Here is a 14,296-nt window from a genome sequence, read left to right as displayed (position 1 = left end):
ATGTACATTGGTTGTGGACACATCCCCAGTAGGGGGTGTGCAGGAGGCAGCTGGTCGATGTTTCTCTCTCATCGATGTTTCTAACTCTCTATCCCTCTCCCTTCCTCTCTGTAAAAAATCAATAAAAAATATATTTAAAAAAAAAAAAAAAAAAAGAATCCACCAATGGCCCTAGCTGGTGTGGCTCAGTGGAGAGAGCCTCGGCCTGCAGACGGAGGGGTCCCGGGTTTTATTCCGGTCAAGGGCACGTACGTACGTACGTAGGTTGCAGGCTCGATCCCTGGCCCTGGTCGGGGTGCATGCAGGAGGCAACCACTCCATGTGTCTCTCTCACATCGATGTTTCTCTATTTCTGTCTCTCCCCCTCCCTTCCACTCTCTCTAAAAACCAATGGAAAAATATCCTCGGGTGAGAATTAACAACAACAACAAAAATCAATCAACGAATGCATAAATAAGTTAGAACAACAAATCGATGTTTCTCTCTCTCCCTTCCTCCCTCTCTCTAAAATCATTTGTTTTTAAAGAATGAATGACTGGGAGATTGAATAGGCAAAGCCAGCTGAGAGATGCAAAGGGCATTTGAGAGAAAAAAATCTCAACTGCAATCCCTGCCGCGCCATCAAGGACAGCTGTCCACACACGCCTACCCACTGTGTGTGGGAGGGGGACCGGGCGGCCGGAAAGGTGAGAGGGTGGGAAAGGGCAGGGCTCCGGGCTCCCGGCCCTGATAGGGAGCCTCTCCCCTTTGTGTTCTCTGGGGTGACAGAGCGGGCGAAACCTGAGCCAGGGCAGGAGTGAGATGAGACGCCGTGCCCTATTTCGGCTCAAAAGCGCCTTAGGAATCCGACGTCATCCGTGCTTCACACGGCCCACTTGGGAGCCGCCCACCGCGGCCGCGGCGTGACGGAACCCGGGTGTCTCATCAATGGGCACTCTTTTTCCAAGACAGAGAGTCCGCTGAGGACATTCACCAGAATTTGGCTGATAAGGCAGCTCTTGGGCGCCGGGGGTGAGGGGGGGGCAGGGGGAGGACAGGGTCGAAGACTGCCTTCAGTTCAGGAGACCGACGGCCTCACCCTGCGGTCTCCTGTCACCTGCAGCGGTCACCGCGCTCTCCGGTGGAGGAATACACTGGCTGTTTGCCAATGTCCTGTCCAGGCAGCAGAATGACTCTGATGGCTTTTTGTCTCAACATTGTCACTTTACGTTCTGCTAGGACCCCAATGTTTCCACTGAAAATGGAAATCGGATCCTGGTCGAATAGACAAAGGATGGCAGAGCCGGGAAGAATATCAGAGACTCTGCCTGGCTGGTGTGTGTGGCTCAGTAGTTGAGAGCTGACCCATGAACCAGGAGGTCACAGTTCGATTCCCAATCAGGGCACATGCCCGGGTTGCGGGGTCCACCCCCAGTAGGGAGCGTGCAGGGGGCAGCTGATCAATGATTCTCTCTCATTATTGATGTTTCTCTCTCTCTCCCTTCCTCTCTGAAATAAATAAAAACATTTTTTATTATTTTTTTAAAACATATTTTTTTTAAAAAAGCATATCCGGTTCTAGTTCTCATCCTATATAATAAAAAGCATAGCATGCAAATTGTCCCCTCCACTGGGAGTTGTCTGGGAGTTCGACCAGGGGGCGGGGCCGGCCGGGGGAGGGGAGGGAGGCCCTGGTCACTTGCCACCACTGCCACTGGCCGGCAGCGAGCTGGCAGCCACTAGGGACCTTACCAGTGCCTGAATTTCATGCACTGGGCCTCTAGTAATTTTATAAAAGAATGGAGATCTAAGAGTTCTAAGCATTTCAACTCAACTGATACCTCTGTGAGCGAACAAAAAATAGGCTCCCCTGAAAAGCCCAGGGCTCCAGGGCTGGGGACTCACCGAAGCTGACCACTAGGAGGCGGTGGAGCGGTCGCAAACTCGCATCTGCTGTCTGTTGGCTTTGGAGGGGCCGTGATGGGCACCTGGCCTCCTCCCTCCGGCAGGACCCTCCGCACCAGGACCCTCCGCACACCGAGGCGGGTAACCTGAGCGGGGGACGCGCTGCACGTTGAATCAATGCTGAGCAGAGGCCAGAGGGATTGGGGGCGGCCTTCCTACTTGAGTTTCTGGAATCTGATCCTATGACAACGGGGTGAGGACCGACCTGCGCCTCCTTCTCCCCACGTCGGGCGGGGATTCTGCCAGCTGCCCCCCAGCCTGGAGCCTCCCGGGGCCGGTGCTGCTCCCAGGGCGTCAGGTGGCCAGTGCGAACCCGTCGCTCGCCTCGGGGTCCTTTTAGAAATACAGAGACTCCTGGGTCTCCCCCCAGTTACCCCGTCAGAATTCTAGGGGGCCGAGCGGGGCAGCCTGGGAGCCCATCTCTGTAAGCCTCCCTGGAGACGCCGGTGCCCGCGGGCGCTGGAGCGGCCCTGCGTCCCGGAGAAGCGGCTCTGACCGGAGGCGGCGCGGCCCGGCCCCGGGCGTCTGAAAGGACAGCAGGTTCGCGAGGAACGTCCAGGGGCCTCCGCGCCGGGCTTTTGGTCAGGAAACCGCGCTTCCGAAGTGCAGCCTAGAACCCGCCTTCAGTCGCCTTTACGTCTTCCTGTTACCCCAACCACACGATTTGGAAAATGGAAAGAAAACGGAAAGCAGCAGCAACATCTCCCGGGGTGGCCAAAAGTTGGTTTACAGCTGTGAGAACACGCGCGTTTATTCTTGTATTACTATTTATTCACTGTTGTACTATTCATGTGTATGATTTGTCTTTCTACTATTCGTTACTACTTTGTCACTTTCCTTAGGACTTACCTTTTAGGTAATGATGGCTGGGAATTTCACCTGCTTGTGCCCACCCCCGTGTACACGGCGCCCTCATTCCCATTAGACAGCTCCCTTGAACATTTTCGATGTATGACTTTCCTATGTTTCCTTCCTCCCTCTCTCCCTCCCTCCCTTTCTTCATTACTGTATAGTTAAGCATGACAAGCGTACTTGGCGCGGCCGTTCTAAACAGACCAGCTCCGCGCTTTCTGAACGTGTGAAAACGCCACCCTCTGGTCCAGGTCATGGACTGTTCGCAGCATCCCGGGCTGGAGTCCCCGACGGAACCAAGTTTGAATGCGTCCCTCCCTGGAGCACAGTCCAGCCCGTTTAGCTCAGACACCAAACTGGTTCCCACGGCCCACAGGGCAGGAAGCAGCGTACGTGTGGGAGCGGCCGGGCGGGGAAGGCCGAGCGGGGAAAGGCACGGGCGTTCTGAGACACGCGGTCAGCTCGTCCTGCGAGCGGGACAAGAGCAGAGCGGGGCCCACGTCCTGCAAGTCTCCTTGTTCGGCGTTCACAGCACACAGGTTCTCGCCGCCGGCGTGTTACCCAGCCCGGCGAGGGAGAGGGTGCGTGGCGTTAGGATGAGAGGCTCACGGAGTCGTTGACATGGCGAGGGCGTGAGCGGGGAGCGGTCCGTTCACACGGTGCATGAGACTGCGGCGCAGCGGTCAGACCCGCAGGTGTCACGGCACCCCGACATCCCTGGCTGCATTTATTACGTAAAAAAGACAAGCACGCGGCTCCGGGAGAACAGAACGTTTTATACCGACACTTCCACCCTGAAACCAGCCGTCAGACACCCGCCCGCGCGGACAGCTCCCTGTCCACGTGCCGGGGACACTCGAGTCAGGCGAACTCGACGGCGCGGTCCCAGCAGATCTAGAACACTCCGGACTCCGCCTCGAGTGCAAGTGGGTCCCTTCTCAAGGACTCCCGACGCGTCGTCTTGCGGGACGTATGACACGAGTGGGTGCGGTGGATGGCCGCGGTGCGTTCCCAAGGCAGCGCCCCTACAGGTTTGGGTTCGTCATCGCGACCCCTTGGCACTCGATGATGTAGGCGTCCTTGGAGGCATCTCCTTCCTCTTCGGACTTCTTCACCGTGAACTTGGCCTGAAACCAGGAGAGTGCTCAGTGCGTGGGTGAGAGGAAGCGCCCCTAACTCCATAAGCTTAGATAGCTGGGTCGTTCACATCAAACTCCTTTTAATTTCATAATTTTTTAAAAATGAAGCATTTACGTATTTTTCTCCTCTCTTAAAATTGGTTCTCTGCATTTTTTTACGGTTAATGCGCACAGCTTCATTTCCTGCCTTTTTCAGGAACATGCAGCCCATGTCCACTTTACTACAGTCTTTATCTGTAGTTTTATAAAATAATGTAGAATTTACAAAGACAACTAGGTTTCTGTTTATTCAAATCTGGCCCCAAATCGGCTCTAATAAAACGCAGTCACGGCTTCTGACGGACACTCACCTTTGCTAGTTGTTCGGCAAAATGTATAGCCGTCTGCGTGTGGAGGGTCACGGGTCCCGTTTTCATTCGGGAAACCCCGCTGGCCAGTGCCATGAAAATGATCAGCTGTTGGGAAAGGAAGAAAGAATAGCTCGCACACTGGCTAATACTTGGAGTTAAAATCCTCTTGCTTTCCATATATAAATACCAGAATCCTAACAGCTGAAAGGATTTCTATTTCTTTAGGTTTCCAGAAACCCTAAGAAGACAGAAAACCGTGTCGCCCCAAGTCCACAGTGTGGTACCGACACGTTCAACAGCAGCCCTCCATATAAATTTTTTTAAAAAATTAATGCCTAAGAATAAACTACTGTTGAAAGGTGACATAGTTAACCAGACCAACTATCTGTACAGGCTGGTATGCATGATCTGACAGGCTTCTTCCGCTCTCTAAAAGTACACCCTTCTAGCCGGTTAATCAATACTCTAATTCAGAATTACGGCGAGTGTGGCGTAGACCTGGGCAAGAAGGAAGGGACTAGCAATAGGAAAATGGGCTGAAGAAACTGGTCAAGAGCCTGAGGAACACGTCTCAATGGAGACTGCGGACTTGAGGTGGGGAAGAGAAAAGCGAGGCAGAAGGAAAATCTATCAAGGCAGGGGGCCTCCGGGAGATGCCACTTGGAAACGTTCACTCGTTCCTCCGTGTGCGCAGGCGTGTCCGGTCAGAGGCCTATGGCCCGTCCAGAGGCAGCGCTGGCGGGCCTGAGCGACGGGACGAGGAGGAAGGCAGGGCCAGGGACGGGGACCTGAGAGTTGTCAGCACACATGGAGCTTAACACATGAGATGGGGCAGTCTCCGAGGAGTGAATGCAGACTCAGGCTCCCCAACAGCTCGAGGGTGAGGTGATGGGAATGTCAACAGTGACAAGCCAGCAGAGAGACGGGGTAGATGGCCCTGAGACAGCAAGATCAAGTCTACCAGCACCCCTGGGAAGGAAGGATTCAGGAAGGAAGGGTGACCGGCTGCGCTAAAATGCTGCGGCCAGGGCACGCACGGTGAGGTCTGGAATCCGAGGAATACAATTCCAGAAGAATACTTTAATCACTCACGCAACTGCGCCACGCCAGTCGGGGTCTGAAAGTCAGTATTAAAATGTACACTCAACGCAACTACCAAGCGTTCAAACCCAACAGGCTCCGAGCGGGTCCCTGGAGGTCGCTACCTGGTCCTGCAGATACTCGTCCACGGCCCCGCCGTGCCGGAGGTTGGCCAGGAGCATCTCGGCCGCGTCGATGCCAACCTTGTCTGTGCTGACACCTACGAGGGCACAGCGTAGAAAAGTACATTAGCGAAGAGGCAGAAACTTGACTTCGTAGACCCCGTCGGCACGGCTACGACATTTTTCGGGCCTCTCAACTCGTGCAGGGCGACTTCAGGACAGGAGCTTTCCGTCTCTGTGATCTCCCGAGCACTCGGCGTCTGACCGTCTAATCACGAGACGATCAAGCAAACCCAAAAGGTGGGACATCTTATGAGAAAATGGTCTGGACTTTCTAAAATGTCAATATCACAAAAGGAGGGGAAAAAGAAAAGGTGAAGAGACTATTCTGTAGTAAAAAGAAACTCAACAGACTTAATCACCAAGTGCTGTCTGTGCTTAAAAAAAATAAGAAAAAAAAGAAAATCCGCCCGGCCTGAGTGGCTCAGTGGTTGAGCATCGACCTATGAACCAGGAGGTCACAGTTCAATTCTTGGTCAGAGCACATGCCCAGGTTGCAGGCTAGATACCCAGTGGTGGGGCGTGCAGGTGGCAGCTGATCAATGATTCTCTCTCATCATTGATGTTTCTCTCTCTCTCTCCCTTTCCCTTCCTCTCTGACATCAATAAAAATATGTATGTTTGAAAACCCCACATTGCACTGAGAGACTTTGGAGGCTGCTGGTTCTGTCTGTGGGTGACAGACACATTCTTGGGGTGAAGGACGGTGCTGTGATGCCCCTGCAGTCTTCAGCGATCCTGCAGCTCGATGCTCAGGACGGGGGGCCAGTGAGAACAGGGTAGGGTGCTCACCCTGCAGCTCTTCTCTGGGTGTGAAATCTTTCAAAGCGTAAAGCTGGGGAAAGACTGCAAATGCAATGGGCTCTGAAACAGAACCAGCAGCCGGCTCCTTTTCAGCCCGCCACCCATCACAGTAACATCCTCCTCCCGACAGAGAGGACCCCCTTCGTTTGTCTGTACCTCGTTTGCCCAGCGCCGACCCCGCCAGCAGGCAGCCCGTGGACGTCTCAGCAACAATGCTGCAGAGGAAGAGAAAAGCGTGAGCGCCTGAGCCACCCACACCCCAGCGTCACACGCCACCAGCACACAGGTCGGCTGGCCGACGGGGAGAATTCATCTGGCTGGGACGTGGCAAAAGTGAGTCCCTCACGCAGAGAGCGGCGTGACTGGCGTTCTCCATCCTCAGGGAGGCGTGAGGGCCCCTCACCCTCGATGCCAACCCACCCCCGGGTGGGGAGAGCCCACCGGGGAGTCCCGCCCCGCAGCCACCCTGCGCCGTAAAGTAGTCGAGGGTGATCTTAGACGGAAAGGTCTTTCCACAGAGATGCTCCGTTTTGTTTTAGGTTTCAGACAGTGTTACCATTCTAGAGCATGCACTTACTATAACCCCTTTAACAGGAACTCCGAAAGAGACCTTAACATTCAAATACCCACAAGAGAGACTTTTACCCCTCAAACAAGCATTTTTATAACGCTCGAATCACTAACTCCTAATTAGATTAATAGAGTAGTTATATTTCTAATTCTTTCCTTTTTTTTAAAAATCCTCACGTGAGGATATTTTTCCATTGCTTTTTAGAGAGAGGGAAAGACAGAGAGAAATATCGATGTGAGAGAAACACATCGATTGGTTGCCTCCTGCACACTCCCCAACCAGGGCTCGGGCCAGGGAGGGGCCCAGGCCAGGGAGGAGCCTACAACTGAGGTACATGCCCTTGACCGGAATCGAACCCGGGACCTCTCAGTCCGCAGGCCAACGCTCTATCCACTGAGCCAACCAGCTAGGGCTCTATTTCTTTTCTAAAAGGTCTTGGCCACATCTAATATTTGTTTGTAAACTGACTTCACACTGAGGTACAGAGAAGCAACGGGAAATATTCCTCTCAGATCAGCTTCAAAGGCCAACTTCTGATTAGCGCCGGCGTTGAAGTTCAGCATACAAAGGGCTCCTACAGTGCGGTAAAGGCAAACCAGCCTCAGAAAAAAGTTCGGAATACAATGATCGGCTTCATTCACTGTACAGCTGTTTCAGGGGTAAATGCCCTTTCAAACAGATCTTCTTAAAACTATAAACTTCAACAAAAGATACAAACAAACCGCCCTCCAAATCTTGCATGTCAATGAGACAGTTATTTCAACCCAGGTCTAGGAGAAAGCCTGGAGTCGCACATGATCCCACTGCCGTTGCCGAAGGCGAGGTCTCGGGGCTCCTGGACCGGCTGGATGTTCACGTACAGGTCCCTGAACTCCTTCCGGAGGCACCTCACGGCCGCCGCCGCCATCTCCTTCGCTACCTGTTTTGGCGAAAGGGAAACGCAGAGTAAACCAAGTTCATGATGGTTGTGACAACTGTCTTCACACCTTCGAGACAAGTAACTTTCATGTGCGTTACAGAAAGGCTTGACGTGCATGAGTAGAGAGCGCAGAATTGTAAGAAAAGAAATTTTAATAAAAAGAATTAATCAATTCTTCTAATAATGCCAAAGTTTAGTTGCTAGAATACTCAAGACATCATACACTGCTAAGAACATCTGGACGACTTGCTTTAGATCAATGATTCTCTCTCATCGTTGATGTTCTCTCTCTCTCGCCCTCTCCCTTCTTCTCTGAAATCAATGAAGAATAATAATAATTTTAAGAAATGGACGACTTACTTTAAATGGCAAAGCGCCGGCCACAAAAGCCCTCCCGGATATCTTCGTCACGGAGCCGCGCTCGGTGATGTTTATCGGGTTCAGCTGTTTCACTGGAGACACCTGGACGATCACTTCACCACCCCCTTTCGGGTAGTAGCCCCTACAAAAAAGCGTGACAAACACTCACCTACCCTGATTGCATGACACAAAGAAAGCTCAATATTTACCACGTCACAACGTGGGAATGACAGCCCACCCCAGACCTGCTGCTTAAAACTCCCACGTCGCCTTGGAGATCTGTGCTGCCCAATATGGGAGCCTCCATCACCAAGGGGCTACCTAAATGGAATAAAATGTAGACTCAGCTCCCCAGTCGCACCAGCCGCATCCAAGGGCTCAACAGTCACGTGGCGAGGGGCCACCGCGCGGGACAGACAGGAGGCCAGGCAGGGGACGTTTCCCTCGCGGCAGGAAGAGGTACTGGACAGGGTTGTTTCAGAATAAAAGCTGGAGGTAGGATCTTGTCTCTTTTGTGCCTGCCCCGTTCGAGGGCCTAGAACAATGCGTGGCACGTAGTAGGTGCTCACTGAAGAAATGAGTATGTGAGTAGCTGAACCCCAATACAACTGATGCGACAGAAGATGCTGAGAGCGCACGGGGAGGGCGCAGGGCTCCTGTCCACGGGGCGCTCCCCGGCTGGGGGCGACGGCCCCTCACACAGCGTGAGTCGGGCCGTGAGGACCACACCAGAGGTGCGGATATGGACTCACGGACAAGGCACACAAGAAATTGCAAGTTTCATCTGGAAAAATATACAGGATTTCCTACTTTTAGGAGAGCAGGGGAGGAAAAACATGAACGATGACATGAAAGTGTGAAGGCACAAGCAGGGTTAAGGAACAGCAGGCCGTCGCATCATTAGAACACAGGGGATGTGGAAAGGAAGAGCGGAACAGTGAGCCCGGCCGGTGTGGCTCAGGGGTTGAGCATCCACCTATGAACCAGGAGGTCAGGGTTCGATTCCCGGTCAGAGCACAGGCCCGGGTTGTGGGCTCCACCCCCAGTGGGGGCCATGCAAGAGGCAGCTGATCCGTGATTCTCTCTCATCATTGATGTTTCTGTCTCTCTCTCCCTCTTCCTGCCTCTCTCTGAAATCAGTAAAAAAAATTTTTTTAAAAAAGAGGGGACAGTGAAGCCAGAAGGTGCATTGGAACAAGACTGCAAACACTTCAGCGCCACAGCGAGAAATGTGGCCTTTCTCTTGGAAAATCACCCCGCCGGACGGTGGCAGAGAATCCTCCTCTGACCCCGCCGGCCCTGTCCAGCTGCCCGCACACAGGGGCCTGGATCTGGTCCGAGCCTGGCTCACACTAGACAGGAAGGTGCTCAGGGCAGAATCCCCCTGAAAACCTCTCCCCGCAAAGGAGTGGATGTCCCGCACAGCTGCTTCCAAGACCCACGCTCCTGCTGCTTGCAAACCAGAGCTCAGCGATTTCCTACGGGAAATACAGGCAAGTGGTCCCAGCACGCTGTTCTCTACCGACAACCTCCGCACTATTGTTACCGCAAGGGGTGGGTCGAACGGCCACGGAAAGAGCAACTTACCTCATCTTAATGTCACAATTGAACTTGAAACCAAACTTTTCAGCAATTGGCTTGAAAACCTGAAAAATCAGAGCATTGTTGCCTTAACAACCAATAGTCACCGATTCAACAAGTGCAGTCATTAGACACGAGTGCTCCGCACAGAGACCAGGCTAGTGACGAGGGGTCCTCGTGGCACACACTGTGCAGCCTAGTCCCAGTTTTCCAATAAAAGAGGGGCATGGAGCTGAAATCCAAAGTTAACATTTAATGAGCCAGGGCTGCGCCGGTCTGTGTCATGAAAATAAAAACCGCAGCTCAGGACCCTTGATCCCAATGACCATTTTACCCGAGAGGCCGCTGCCTCCTGACCCTCTCCCTAGAACGCACCGTGAGGAATTAGGGGTTTTTGCTGAACAGGATTCTACTCCACCTTCTCACTTTTTTTTTAATATAACGCACAGTTAGGTTATTTCCACATCCTGGCTATCATGGATAGTACTACAACGAACACACGCTCTCTCGGAGATCTTCATTTATCAATTCCCTTGGACAAATCCCCAGAAGTTGGATTCCTGGATCAGGCGGTCAATTTATCTTTAATTTTTTTAGGGAACTCCATATTGTTTCCCACGGTGGCTGTTCCCCGTTGGGTTCCCACCAACAGTGCACAGGGGTTCCACTTTCTCCACGTCCTCCCAATACTCGTCAAGCACAGGAGTTCATTCTGGCTTTGAGTTTTTCCCTTCCAAACCCTAAGTCCCGGATCTGATTTGCATAATAAGTAAGAGAACATTCGTATCATCATGACACTTGAGCTTTTTAAGGGGTTCACCAGGAACACATCCAGGCCACCACACTAACTCTACGGCAAACATAAGCCCGCCATGAAGAAATACACAGGAAGGCACACAAAGCCACTCCGGGTACAGCTCGAGGGCAGGCACCGTGGTGTGTCCGCGCACCGCAGGCCCTCACCATGGCCGTGTAGTCGATCTGCGGGGCCATCTCGGCATTGGTCCCGCCTCGCAGGCGCAGCTCGGAGGGAGACGCGGCGAACAGGACGCAGGGCAGGGACACCTGCAGCAAGAGGCACACGCTCCTGAGGGGAAGGCAGAGCGGGCTTAGCAAGCGAGTGATCCTGACCCATCCCGTCGGCGGGAGCACGGACAGCTGGGACGGCAGGTACACGCCCTCAAGGTTAAAGGTAAAAACCGTTTCAGTAACTGAATGACGAAACCCTCCGTCTTAAAGACACAGTGGAAGGAGCTGGCCCGACGTGTAAATGTGATGTACCCATTTCGCCAACGGGGAAAAGGAAAACCAAGTTCATGCCCAGACTAAAGGCCGCAGAACAGGGTTTGTCATTAGCGGTGAGTCAAGAACGACGGACACGCCCAGGCAGAGACGAGGACGACCCCACTGCAGGAAAACAGTCGTGTTCACATGTGCAATTTCTACAGATAAAAAGTGTGCTACACTATACACGTGAGAAAATTCCAGCTCTAGTCACAGCTGCAATGACTAAACAATTCCGTACCCCAGAGTCTCGACCCCTCAAAGGTAAGTGTGTTCTCTCCATTTTAAAAAGCGAGGAAACTTCAGGAGGGTGAGGGCATAAGTGGGGGTGTGTGTGGGGGGGGAGGGATGGGGGGTAATGGGGGAATAAAGACACATATGTAACACCTTAATCAATAAAGAAATTCACAAAAAAAGTGAGGAAATGGAAACTCAGAAGGGCTGGCGGGTAGGACCTGCATTTGAACCCGGGTCTAACACCAAAGCCCAGACGTAGGGGGAGGAAGAGCCACGCACCCTGCTGTCTTGGTGTCTGCTGTGTGGCTCCCACCTTGGATCTTCCCGGGAGTAAACGTGATCTCCGTGGAGCCGATGTCCGCCCCCTCCAGTTGCCCAGCGCACAGGTCTCGAATCATCTCCAGTCCGGATAAGTGCTGAGGCCTTCAGGTGAAAAGACTGCATCAGAACATGTGCATTCGGACTGCCTACGGCCCCGCGTGTCCGGCTCAGTGACAAAACCGCAGGGGCAGGAAAACAGCGAGGCCTACCCACGGCTACTGCTGTGACATCGCCCACGGTCAGCGCTTCCTCTGGAGTTTTATGCGCCTGGACTTCCTGCCAGCAGGCGTCATTTTAAGGGATCCTGCCAGACCATCTATATATATAAAAGGCTAATATGCAAAGGGTCTGCTCGGGAGTTCAACCGTGAGACCAGGAGTTCAATCACTCACTATGACGTGTGCTGACCACCAGGGGGCGGCACAGAATGAAGGAAGGCCCCGATTGGCCCTGATGGCTGGCCAGGCCTAGGGACCCTACCCGTGCACGAATTTCATGCACTGGGCCTCTAGTTTAGCTATAAACACACACACTGACATGCTGTCAATTAGAAGTATGCAAAAGAGGAAAAGTAATGGAACTGCCTAAGTGCCCCCACTCTCCCTGGCCCTTTCCTGAATAATCTATGGTGCCTGTTAGGGGCTGAACTGTGTTCCCCCAAGATTCATACGTTGATGCCCTGACCCCCAGCACCTCAGAATGTGACTCGATTGGCAGACAGGCCCGTAAAGGAGGTGATTAAGGTAAAAGGGGCAGTGAAGGCGGTGATCCATTCTCACTGGTGTCCTTATGAAAAGAGGTGATCGGGACACACGGAGACACACCCGGGACGTGTGAGAAGGGTGTCCGTGAGAAGAGCAAGAGGGTGGCCACCTCCAAGCCAGGGAGAGAGGCCTGGGACACAGCCCTTCCCTGTGGGCCTCCGAGGAAACCAACCCTGCCAGGACCCTGATCTTGAACTTCAACCTCCAGTACTGTGAGAACATAAACTTCTGTTTGTAGGCCGCCCGGCCTGGGGGAGGGTAATGGGGGAATAAGGACACATATGTCCCCAGCAAAGCAACAGTGTACCCAATGCAACCTTAAAGAACCGGATGTCCCTGCGAAAGGGGTTGCTGCAAATTCTGGCAAAGGGAACGAGTCTTCACCACCTCACTCACTGCCTTGTAACCATTTCCAAACGGCTTGTGGGAAAAGGAAGAGAGGCTAAGAGAGAGCTGACCCACTGCAACGGACACATACAGAGTGCACACAGAGGCATGGGTCCGGCGTCCACCTGGGTCCTCTTCTCACAGGTGCATCCCCCGGAACCTTCCTCCGGACACGAGGGACAAGGTCCACGTGTTCCCTCTCCGCCCGCAGCCTCCCTCCTGGTCCTATTCACAGCTTCCTAGTGGCCTGAGTGAAAGCTGGACCCGGCTCTGGGCCCCTTCCGGTTCTGATTTGAAAATGTGCTGTGTAAAGGGGGGGGGGGGGGAGGGCGGGGCGGGTTCCTCTGGCTCCAGGGCCCATTGGCCTCACCTGTCCTGCCCTCACCTGTCCTGCCCGCTGCCCCAGGAGGAGGGGAAGCATTTTGGAAGATAAGCTTTAGGAAAGAGACAACTCTAGCCAGAGGGAACAGGCCCTACGTTCTTCCTTTCCTTTTGATCGTTTTTTAATTGAATGTATTGGGGTGACGCTGGTTCACCAAATCATGCAGGTTTCAAGGGCACAAGCCAACAAAACATCATCTGCACCCGGCATGGAGGCCATCACCCCAAGGGAAATCTTTCCGTCCCTCCCCCCCCCCCCCCCCCCCGCTTCCCACACCACCCCCCCCTGACAGCTGTCAGAGGGGAGGGGGGTTGGGGGCCTGTTTTCTACGTTTGCCCCTGGAGGGTTTCAAGATGGAACCACCCAGGCCACGGCTAACAGCCCAGGCTGAAGCCCGCACCTGGGGGGGCCCTGCTGCCCGGATCTTCTCAGCATCACTGCGGGGGCTCCTGAGTCCCCAGCCCCGCGCCATCCCCAAGGCCCCAGGCTCCGCAGCCCGCCCCTCAGGGCCTGTGCCCGCCCCCACCCCCACCCCCACCCCCAATCCCATCCCCACCCCAGTCTCCCAGCCGGCATCCCCTGGGCCCTGCCATCCCCCAGCCCCACACCCCGACCCAGGCCCCTTAGTCCGCCCCCAGCGCCCCGATTACCGCAGGCCGGGCGTGCTGCGGCCGGCTCGGATCTTCTGCACCCGCAACGGGAGCCCCAGGAGGCAGCTCAGCGCCGTGGACACCCTCAGGATCTGGCCGCCCTGCGCAGGGTGCGGGGCGGAGACCAGAGAGGTCGTGAGACCCCAAAGCTCCCCCACATCCCGCCCCCCACCCCCCACCCCGCGGCCTCGGCTCGCACTCACCCCTTCCAGGAGCCCGCCGTCCACCTCCACCCGCGGCCCCGCCATGGAGGGCGCCCTCAGGCCCGGCCCGCAGGCGCCCGGCCTCCACCCGCGCGCGGCGAGGAGGACACGCCGGCTCCCGCCCCGCAGCTCCGAGAGCCGGTCCTCGCTGGGCCGCGGGCGCCGGCGGAGAGGGAAGGATCGGAGGCGCCGAGAACACGGCTCCGCGGACACCACCCGCCCCGCCCCGGGCCCGCACCCCCGGCAGCCAGTGCGCCTGCGCGCCGCGCGGTGCTCCCGGGGGCGG

General features: G+C 54.7%; 1 protein-coding gene across 1 annotated transcript; it reads right to left on the bottom strand.

Annotated features, from left to right (window-relative positions):
- Nucleotides 1-3,552: 3,552 nt before the first annotated feature.
- RTCA (RNA 3'-terminal phosphate cyclase) lies at nt 3,553-14,262 on the bottom strand. The gene is made up of 11 exons (XM_054712146.1): nt 14,011-14,262; nt 13,808-13,908; nt 11,583-11,726; nt 10,746-10,869; nt 9,789-9,847; nt 8,202-8,343; nt 7,717-7,841; nt 6,508-6,566; nt 5,491-5,585; nt 4,286-4,390; nt 3,553-3,923 (listed from the first exon to the last, which is right to left on the bottom strand). Exons 1-11 carry the CDS (start codon nt 14,053-14,055, stop codon nt 3,822-3,824), a joined length of 1,101 nt encoding a protein of 366 aa, XP_054568121.1. The 5' UTR covers nt 14,056-14,262; the 3' UTR covers nt 3,553-3,821.
- Between the last annotated feature and the right edge of the window lie 34 nt (nt 14,263-14,296).

The sequence above is a fragment of the Eptesicus fuscus genome, chromosome 22, assembly GCF_027574615.1.
Source record: "Eptesicus fuscus isolate TK198812 chromosome 22, DD_ASM_mEF_20220401, whole genome shotgun sequence".
NCBI classification, from domain to species: domain Eukaryota; kingdom Metazoa; phylum Chordata; class Mammalia; order Chiroptera; family Vespertilionidae; genus Eptesicus; species Eptesicus fuscus.
The sequence above is the reverse complement of the archived record's forward strand: the minus strand, read 5'-3'. Positions and strand labels throughout refer to the sequence as shown.